The sequence below is a fragment of the Dipteris shenzhenensis genome, chromosome 31 (genome assembly GCF_047967505.1).
Source record: "Dipteris shenzhenensis isolate YYH24624 ecotype China chromosome 31, Dip_SZ_1.0, whole genome shotgun sequence".
NCBI classification, from domain to species: domain Eukaryota; kingdom Viridiplantae; phylum Streptophyta; class Polypodiopsida; order Gleicheniales; family Dipteridaceae; genus Dipteris; species Dipteris shenzhenensis.
This window is the reverse complement of record NC_141626.1, coordinates 41,957,798-41,968,448: the sequence shown is the minus strand read 5'-3', so window position 1 is coordinate 41,968,448 and position 10,651 is coordinate 41,957,798. Positions and strand designations below refer to the sequence as shown.

The 10,651-nt window shown below is 41.5% G+C and overlaps 2 protein-coding genes across 2 annotated transcripts; both read right to left on the bottom strand.

Moving 5' to 3' along the window:
* Positions 1-1,934: 1,934 nt before the first annotated feature.
* On the bottom strand, positions 1,935-3,599 carry LOC147881472 (uncharacterized). The gene has a single exon (XM_087402397.1). It carries the CDS (start codon positions 3,597-3,599, stop codon positions 1,935-1,937), a length of 1,665 nt encoding a protein of 554 aa, XP_087258523.1.
* Positions 3,600-3,934: 335 nt separating this feature from the next.
* LOC147881471 (uncharacterized) lies at positions 3,935-4,547 on the bottom strand. Its single transcript, XM_087402396.1, has 2 exons — positions 4,124-4,547; positions 3,935-4,029 (listed from the first exon to the last, which is right to left on the bottom strand). Exons 1-2 carry the CDS (start codon positions 4,545-4,547, stop codon positions 3,935-3,937), a joined length of 519 nt encoding a protein of 172 aa, XP_087258522.1.
* Between the last annotated feature and the right edge of the window lie 6,104 nt (positions 4,548-10,651).

Here is a 10,651-nt window from a genome sequence, read left to right as displayed (position 1 = left end):
GCCACATATCTCTATTCGAGCAAATGGTAGATACAGGCTACCTGGAAACTGTGCAAAAATTGTATGTTGCTAAGGCTCTACAGCAGGATCGACTGGCACGACACAAGTTCCACAGCCACTGGACTAAAAACATGGCAACCCAAGTACATGATCGCAATAAGCCATAACCCGAGGACGGGTAATAAAATGGATCCGGGAGTATGTTGACTCTGTGCCAACATGAACTTCTGAAGAAAGAGAAGGTGATACAACTTTGTGATACAACTTTGTGTTACAACTTCTAGACACAACTTTGTGTTATGACTTTGTGTAGCAACTTTGTGTTACAAGTTTGTGTTACAACTTCTACATGTAGAGAGAGAATGTGTTACAACTTTGTGTTACAACTTTGTGATACAAATTTGTGTTACAACTTTGTGATATGACTTTGTGTTACATGCAAAGAGAGAAGCTCTCCAACTTGTATAAATACCCCATAATGGAATGAATCCCACACTCTTTGGGGCATTGTGTTGAGTCTACTTTGGTATTCCAAGAATTTGTCTCAAGTGTCCATGCTTCCTTGCACTGCACGTCCAAAAGCATGTCCTAACCTTGCAACCCTCCTCCCCTCTCCTCCAACCCTGCAACCCAACCTCTCCCTCTCCTCCTCCCTCCTCCTCCTTCCTCCTTCTCCTCCTCCTCCCTCCTCCTCCTCCTCCTCCTCCTCCTCCCTCCTCCTCCTCCTCCTCTCTCCTCCCCCTCCCTCCTCCTCTTCCCTCCTCCTCCTTCCTCCTCTCTCTTCTTTCACCCATGCTCTTACACCTTCTTCCTCTCCCACTCCTATGCTTTCCTAAACCCTTAAACTCCATGATCTATGAGGGAGATGAGTTCTCCATCATGTACTCTACTCTGAACCTTGGAATCCTCCTTCTAACCCTGGACTCCTTCTAAAACTTGGAACCTCCTTCTAAACCCTGGAACTCTTTCTAAACCCTGGAACCTCCTTCTGAACCCTGGAACTCTTTCTGAACCTTGGAACCTCCTTCTGAACCCTGGAACTCCTCCTAAACCCTGGAACCTCTTTTTGAACCCTTAAACTCCTCCTAAACCCTACAACCCCCAATGAAGGCGAAAGCCTTCATTACCTCAACAAAGATGGTTTACGTGCCTTTTACACATGCTTGCACTTTGTTTGCTTACCACACTTAAGCCTACGTCTCTCACTGGAACATGACTCGAGGTCCTAAGCTACACCTATACTACAACTGACAATCCCAATATATCTGTAGGTGACAAAAAGCCTCGGAACCTTGCAAACATAGAATACCCAGCTCTTCCTACGAAAGCAGTAGGAAAGAGCGAACACTCCCTCCTCCCATGAGTCATTCCAAAAAGTTTCATCGTGCATATCAAGTGTCTCACTTGTGGCATTTGCTTCTAATAATCCCTCTTTCAATGCAGATACCATATGGTTATCACTACTCACACAAGCATAGTCTCCCAGGTTGGCCAAAGGAGTGTCATTCTCCTTTTCCAAAGTAGCCCATATATTTTCTTATTTAGAATGAGCTGTTGGAAATTTAAGAATTGAACCTCCTTGAAACTCTACTATTCTATTAAGTGCTCCTGTACTACTCAGCAAATCAAAGCCATCATAGCATCTTTCATTCCGAACCATTCCACCCACCTTGCTGAAAAAATTCTCACATGCATCTGATCCCGTGCAAGAAAGGGGTATGTGCAAGTGAGGATGCTTTTCCCTAAAGGTCTTTATCAAGAGAACCACAAAGGGACATGACAATTGAATGTCAATGAATGTTTCTCTACTAATAAATTTTTGCTTTAGGGAGTATGCATCATGTTTAGTGATCCACATGCGCCAAATCCTACATATAGAAAGAACCATGAGTATTAGCCACATAAACCTTGGAAATATGTTCAAAATCCTTTATTCATATATCACTAATAGCAATGGTAGAAACTTCTACATACCTGAAAAAGAAAGACACCTTTTCTGCAGCTTTCAGACGACCATACAAGTCTAAGGTAGGTGATAAGAAAATATCAATGTAAGATGCTACTATTGATAAGTACATACGTGTGCCCAATGTCCGCTCTTGGTGAGCACCATAGCCTTCTTGTAATAACTTCAAACACTTTTGTACTTTCTTTGCAGCAATCCTTTGTGCAGCTCTCCAATTTTGTCTATCCTTCCTCTCAATATCCCCTTCTTGCAAGCCATGTTCATCAACCTTGAATAATTGATATACAATTGCTACATGATTCAAAGTCACAAGCTCTCTACCAAGTACCAACCTCCTAGATGCACTATCCAAAGGATTGATAAGTTTCTTTCCATTATGGATATAGTCTTGATCATGCAAACAACTGATACTCCCATCAAATGTGATGTGTGCTGTAAAGGGCCAACCCTTCCAAGGAATGCACAACCTGGGACCTTGACAAGAAGAGTAATCTTGCAACATCAACTTTCTATGCCTACTATCCCCATCTGAAGCATGTCCTATCAATGGACCTACCACGTCCCTTAGAAAAATGTTCCAAGAAAGCTGAATGCTCTCCCACTGTTCTCTGACAAACATGGAATCAAACCTATTACATGTCAATTGCACCAATAGAACTAGCTTTGGCAAGCATTCAAAAAGAGGATTCACTATCAATACCCTTGCATAATGAGCAATCACATTATGTTGAAAAGCATCCACAACTCTAAGATATCCATCTTGACCATCACCAACTTGCACGACAAAGTCTGGAATGCAAGTGTGTTCCAGCTTTTTACCACAACAGCCAACCAAATTATCATCACGTGCCACCCATCTCACCATTCTTTTCACAACTGTTTCATCCTCAGCTAGAAGAACTGGCACACTACCCAAGGGTATACCTTTCTTCATCATGTGACAAGTGTAAACTTCTCTTGCATGTTGAAATATATCCTCTTGTAAACCAGTTCGAAAGAAAAGTGCTTTTCTTGTGGACCTCATTGTGGTGGACATGTGTGGACCTCCAAGGTTAAGTGATAAGAAATTATGCAACCTTGTCCCTCCCCATATCTTGACAGTCTCAAATAATTCCTTTGTTGTATTGGAATATCTCTTCCCTTGACCTACTCTTGAAATGTTTTGTGAAATGTCAACAAAGAAGTTCCACAATGCCTTCTTTCCCTCAAACAGACCTAGCTCATGAGCATTGATTATATCTTGACAAAATTTTCTAACATCTTTCCTCACCATGGCTTCCATAGTGCTCTCCCGAAGACTTCTAACCTTCACGCTCAATGCAACAACTTCAGTTCTTGTGAATGCTATCTCCTTCTTCAATACTCGAACCATTGTGGACTTTGTTTTTGCTACTCTCAATAACTCTAAATGAGTCAAATAATCTAACCGTCTACCACATCCTGTGTCTCTTGATCCATGAGTGTCTGAAGATCGAATTTGTCGATACACTCGCATGCGAAAGTCTCGTTCTTTAGGAATAGTAGCACATGCACCACATTGCAAATTATCAAAGTATGTTCCCTCCAAACATATCCGCTTGCAATCCTTATGACGGAAAGTGCCATTAATTTCAATGAACTCTGTTGTCCCCATCATAATTGTTGCCTTAGTTGCTAGCTCATTGTGCCATTTGCCACCTCCCTTACTATCATCCAAAAAGGGCTTCAAGTCAACCACATTCCCATCATAGTTATATGACCCTTGCCAAAAACCCCAACACAAGGTTGCAAGCAAGATACTCTCTGTGAGCAAAGGAGGAATCTGTTAAGTTCCAAATAGACTTGATGGAGAGAGAGCCAAAAGCCATATGACTAGCTACACCTAACATCTCTATAAAAAAACAGAAATAGTGATTGAAAATAGAAGCTTGAAAATTTGCCTAATGGAGAGAGAGCCAAAAGCCATATGACTAGCTACACCTAACATCTCTATAAAAATTCAGAAATAATGATTGAAAATAGAAGCATATGAGAAATACCTGATGGCTTTCGTGATGCATTGGCAGTTTGCAAGGTGTCATTATCTATAAGAAAACATTACAATAGAGCATAAGAAAAAATATTCACTTGGAAAATACAAAGCTGATGGAAAACGCAGCTAGAACATGTGAGTTTTACCTTTAGCAGTACATTTCTTGAAAAAACCACTTAGATATCTTTGCTTCTTATCTATAATTGTCACCTTGGATGGGCGACCACCAGCCCTCTTCACTTGATTACTAGAATCAATGCCACTAGCCTTTGTGATATGTAGCTTGGATTTCATATGCTCAATCATGCATTGTCGTAGAGATCCTGTCTTTGGAAATAGTGGTATCCACTTGTTATCTAGCATGCAGCTTATATAGACTTTTGATAGAGTGCTATAATCTCCAATAGTCTCTGTTACTAGTTGAAACACCACATTACTCTCACTTGCAAAGGTTGAAACCTCCAACATTGCTTCATTTACTTTTTCTTTTCCTAATTCCATAATGTCATCCAATGAACCAAGGCTGTCTTTTCTATGGCTCTCTTGCTCACATAACCCAATGATCCTCATATGGGATGCTGAGTTGATGTGTGAATGGCTGCATGCGAGGTAGCCTAGTTGCATCAACTACTTTATGATATGCATCAGTCTACAGATGCACCAATTGTCATTTATTGTGACAACATGAGCACTATACACTTGGCAAATAACCCAGTCTATCATGCTGGAACAAAGCACATTGAGGTGCACTATCACTATGTGTAGGAGAAGGTTCTAGTAGGTTTTATTGATCTAGTTTATGTCAGCATAGAGGATTAGGTAGCTGACATATTCACGAAGGCATTGAGCATAGAGAAGCTACACAAGTTTAGAGACTTGCTTGGTGTGCATGAATTGGGATTGAGCTCGAGGAGGAGTGCTGAGATATCGAGCTCCACTCGTGATATGCCAAGGTGACCATTGTGCATTTATGTCACCGACTTATTAGCTACAGATGCGGTTGGTACACCACCCATGAATAATAGCCGAATGACATCTATCTTTATGTACTCTAGTTAGTGGCTCAATTAGTATGCCACCTTAGTTAGCTGAGTTTGGTTTGAGACCCACATATAGGGTTCACCTATTCTTTTGTACTTAGAGTTCTTTTAGCTTTCTCATCTAAGAAGAGGAAAACTATTTTCAGCCTCCACCTTTGTGTATATTCCCCCATTGTGTATGTGAGAAAGCTGCAGCTGAGACTCCTTCCTTCTCTCTCACTCTCTTCACAATAGGCTCACTACTAGGTGCTCTCAAAACATCCCTTTTCTTCCTTACTCTAGGTGTAACAATAGAAGGAATACCCAACTCATCATCAAGGCTCTAGTCTAAGCCACTGGATTGACCATCCACATAAGAGTGACCTATATTCACATCAACCATGGGCTGATTTACTTTCTCTTTTCCTTTTGGTGATACTTGCATACCACTATCTACATTACTTTGAGGAGATCCTCCTGATCTCAATCTCCCTATCCATGGCTAGAGGACACTACAGGTCCACTAATATTTTGTGATTGTTGCTGTGAATTCTGTGCAGCATTACCATTTTGTGCATCTACATCATCAATCACATTTACTAGTTTATACCAGCTGCTCATCTCATCAAAAACAACATCTTTGCTCACTATAAACTTACAAGTAGAAGGGTTATAGCATCTATACCCTTTCTGCTATAAAACATAACCAACAAAGATGCACTTCTCAGCTTTTGGATCCAACTTGGATCTCAACTCATCTGGCACATGAACATAGGCAATGCAACCAAAAACTTTCAAATGAGAAATATCTGGTTTACTACTAGTATACCTCTCCTCTGGCGTCATGCCCTATATTGTTGTAGTGAGAGTCCTATTCATTATGTAGACTACTGTAGCAACTACTTCAGCCCAATAATAATTTTGCAGGTCTTTTTTGTTGAGCATGGCATGAGATACCTCTCCAATATGCCTGTTTTTCCTTTCTGCAAGTCCATTTTGCTGTGGGGTATGACTGCATGAATATTGCTACTTTATGCCATGCTCCTGCAGGAACCTTGCAAACTCATTTGAGAGGTACTCTCCCCCTCCATCTGACCTTAGGCATTTTATTTGCAGGCCTGTTTCTTTTTCAACCATAGCTATAGAAGCTTTGAAATGCCCAAATACTTCACTTTTCTTTTTCATAAAATACACCCAAACTTTTCTGTTGTAGTCATCAATAAAAGTGACAAAATAATGACAGCCTCCAATAGATGCAGCTTTAGTAGTCCACACATCAGAGTGGATTAATTCCAATGGCCTCTTACTCTCTTGAACATGTTTAGGAAATGGTTTCCTTGCCTATTTTCCAAATTGACAGGCTTCACATACCTTATGCATTTGTGCAACCTTGAACTTAGGCAATCTTGCAACAATATTTTGGGTCTGCATTAACTTAAGTCGCTATACATTAACATGACCAATGCATTTATGCCAGATATCAATATCTGCAACTACACTGATCCCATGTGCAAACATTGCTACACTCAATTCATGGATGTCCGTATCCAATGTAAACATTCTGCCCTTCTTCTTCCCTTTTGCTATCAAGCGACCTTTATTTTTCATATCCTCAACAAAGCATCCATGAGGGTTAAATCTGACCTGCAAGCCCTGCTCAACCATTTAACCAATAGAAACTAGGTTCTTGGTGATATTCAGGACATGAAATACATTAGACAGGTATTTCTTTTTTCCATCCTGCATAAATAAAGGGATTTTACCAATCTGCATAATAGGATGTGCAGTATCATCACCACTCTCCACAAATCCTGGTGTTTCCATTTTCCTTGCATCTTGCATCCATTCTGCATGACCTGTCATGTGGTTTGATGCACTTGAGTCAACATACCACACATCATTGCTTTCTTCTGCACTTGTCACGGAATTGGTCATGTGTTGCACCATAAACAGATGCTCATTTTTGGCATCACCCGTCTACTAGAGGATGCATAATTGCCTTGTTGCAATTTTCTAGTCATGATGTCATTCTACTTTTTATAGCAGTCTTTAACCATATGACCCATTTTACCACAATAATAGCATTCAACATTGTTGTTTGCATTTTGGCTTCTTTGCCATCCACCACGACCTCTTTGGCTCCCCCTGCCTCTAAAGTTACCATGTACTCCTCCATAGGACTGGTTTTCTTGAATTTGCTACATATTTTGATTTCTGCCACAGCCTTCAAATCGGCCTGCTCTACCTCTGCCTCTACCTCTTCCAGCATTTGAGTAGAAGACAGCTTCTTTTAAAGTTCCTCCTGAAGAAGATGTACCACCATTTCTCTACTCTTTAGAAATTAAAAGAGCAATCAACTCCTCAAAATCAGGAAAATTCTCACGGATGGCAATGGATGTCCAAAATTGTGCATAATCTTTTCCTAGACCATTCAAGGTCACAGAAACTAAATCATCATCTTCCACTGGTGACCCAATAGAAGCAAGTGCATCTGCAATCTTCTTCACCTTCATGTGGTAGTCATTGATGCTCATATTTTCTCTCTACACATTATGCAACTCCTGCTTGAGCTGCATTTTCTTGGCTTGCGTATTTGTGCTATATAGTTTTGTCAAGATATCCCATGCCTCCTTCGGCATGCTTGCATCCTGAATATGGATAGGTGCATAGATTTGGCACCTACAAACACTTTGGAGCATCCGATCTTAACTGTGTGGGAGGAAATGCATGACTCTACTAATGCAGCACAGTTATAGAGACGGAGTTCCGTGAGGTTCAGGAAAGATTGGTAGCAGAGAGGGTGCAAAAATGCCAGAGACTTGAGAATATTGCAGAGGCCTCATAATCGGCACCACCTCTAGCAATTGATGAGAGCAAAAGCTCCATCGATATAACTTGGCCGGGAATGGATGAACAAGATGCTACCCACATTGTAAGTTCATGATACTTTGTCAATATGAATGAATTTATGTTCTTACTTTGGCATTGAGAAGATTATTGATGTTATCTCAATTTTTAGGATGTCATCGAAGTTGATAAGTTTGCGACACATAAATGTTAGATATGCTCAATGCCCCACCCTCCTGGTAACCACCAGTGGTCCAAGGTGCTCAAGTTGTAAGGCCCCCATATGAGGAGAAGCCATGTGTGAGCTCGGGACACTGGATGGATCCTGACTTGCATGTCATATGAGGTCTATCAGTAATACCGTTGATGGTAGAAAGGTGATTGTGTGGGAGCCCCTTATTTTTGTTGGGGCCTAGGGGCCAGCGGCCCCCCTGCCCCGAGGCAATGGTATAGGGAATATTCCCTAAATATTCCATGGACGACTAGTCAGTTCCATCGACTAAGTTGACTAGTCGGCTTCATCGACTAGGTTGACTGGTCGGTTCCACCAACTACGTTGATCCAACTACCGCCCTCATTGCTATAAAGAGGCGACCTCCCCAATCAATTGTACAAGATTAGATCTTCCAGTAGAGATCTTCTAACTAGTAGCTCTTCACCTAGTATCTGTCTAGATTGCCATCTGAGCTCCATTGTAGGAGCACACGGGTGCACGGAGCCATCATCTGTACTACATTAGTATTGAAGGAAAATTTTGTTCCTCTCCAGTTTGTCGTGTACTCTCTATTCTTTGTTTAGTTTCTGTTCCACTGCGTCATATAATTTAACATGGTATCAGAGCCCAGGCGGCTCTAAGGATCGAAGAGTAGAAGAGAGGCGAGGGCTTCAACAGCATATGGAGTGATGGCCAGGCGGTTGGTGGGCTTCTTGTGGATTCAAGAGTTGAGGATTCGCCCACCATCCTTCAATGAAGGCAAGCTAGATGGTACGAACTACACTCTATGGAAGTTTTAAAATACTGCTATTTTGGATTCATATGAGCTTCTAGAGACAGTACTGGGGACTCACCCAGAACCACAAGGAACCCCTAACCTAGCAAATTCAAGGAGTATGATACCTCCTAATGCCGACCTTCTATGAGCTTGGAAACATAGGAATGCAGACGCCGTGTGTGCCCTGGTTACAAGTACTACTGACAGTGTTTTGACCCTCAGCATACATCTAAGGCAACTATGGCCTGGAAGATATTGAAGAGTCAATATGAGATGCAGAATAAGCAAGGATCCAAAACCTGGAGAATCAGATCTGAGAAGTTTAATGAAGGAGAGACAGCGGAGGCGTTCATAACCCGAATCAAAAATCTCTGTGACCAGATGGCTGGTGCTAGGATACAAAGTCTAAGACTAGCGAAGGGCTGTCGACAGTGTCTCCGGATATGTCCACCAAGGTTTGATGGACTGGTAATAGTGTGCTTAACAATCAGGTGAGACCCCAACCATTGTCATTTGAGGAGTTCTATGCTTTACTTATGGAGGAGGAATTGAGGCTTAAAGCTCAAGATGGAGTTAGCAATGGGGATGCTACATTCTCTGCCATTGCAAAAGGCAAAGGTGGTTCCTCCACCAAAGGTGAGTCCTCTACTAGTGGTGACAAAAAGAAGAAGGGTGGCAAGAAGAAGTTTCAGGGAGAATGCTTGTACTGCAAGAAGAAGGGCCATGTGATTGCAGATTGCCAGGTCAAGAAAGTAGATGAAAAGAATGGTACCTTGAAGAAGACAAATAAGGGAAAAGAGATAGCTAACACAGCGGAAGCAGAGTTGGCGGATCTATTTCTGGCCATTGAGGAAGAGTGTTCCTCATTTTAAGATGTGTCAACAACCACTGATTCATGGCTATTGGATAGTGGTGCCTCGTGTCACATGACTTGCAAGAAGGGTCTATATTGTTCTATGTAGCCTCTATAGGAACCCATCACTGTGACGGTTGGAAATAATGCAAAATGCCCTATTGAGGGTATAGGTACGGTTTCATTTGTTTCTCTAAATGGAGATGTTAAGAAAATATCTAATATGATGTATGTTCCACAAATCAAGAGAAATTTGCTATTAGTTGCTTCCATAACTGACCTTGACCATGAGGTGAGGTTGAACAAGACAAGTGCAAAAATTTTGGATAGTGCTGGCAATCTTGTTGGCATAGGAGTAAGGAGAAACAACCTATATGAGCTAAGTGCTCTTACAGCCACTGCTGGAGTGGGCAAAAACAGACTTTGGCACGAAATATTCGGCCACATCAGATTTGCAGTGCTAAAGGAGATGCAGAAGCAAGGTATGGTTGCTCACTTATGTAGTAGCAGAAATCAAAGAACCATGTGAAGCTTGCATGATGGGCAAGCAATAGAGAAAGGCATTCCCATAAGAAAGCAAGAATAGAGCAAACGCTCCTCTAGAGTTGGTGCAAGTTTACTTGTGCAGTAAGATCCTTGGGGGATCTTCCTATTTTCTATTGATCATCAACAACTATAGTAGGATATGTGGGTGTAATTTCTTCATAAAAAGGCTCAAGCTTTTGGTAAATTTAAAGAATGGCTACAGCTTGCTGTAAATGAAACAGGGAGAAAAGTGAAGAAAATCAGATTGGATGGTGGTGGTGAGTTTGTTTCTATAGAGTTTGGAGATTTTTGCAAGAGCAAAGGGATCAAGTGACAAACCACGACACCACATATGCCTCAGTAGAATTTGGTTGTTGAATGCCGAATGCGGACCACCATGGAGATGGGGAGGAGTATGTTGAAAGGTGCTGGATTGCC

Excerpts from the sequence above, each read along its gene's own strand:
- LOC147881471 (XM_087402396.1), bottom strand. The coding sequence starts at position 4,547 with ATGAGGATCATTGGGTTATGTGAGCAAGAGAGCCATAGAAAAGACAGC. Across the intron at positions 4,030-4,123 it reads CAAGAAATGTACTGCTAAAG|ATAATGACACCTTGCAAACT; the intron begins GTAAAACTCACA and ends GTTTTCTTATAG.
- LOC147881472 (XM_087402397.1), bottom strand. The coding sequence starts at position 3,599 with ATGGGGACAACAGAGTTCATTGAAATTAATGGCACTTTCCGTCATAAG.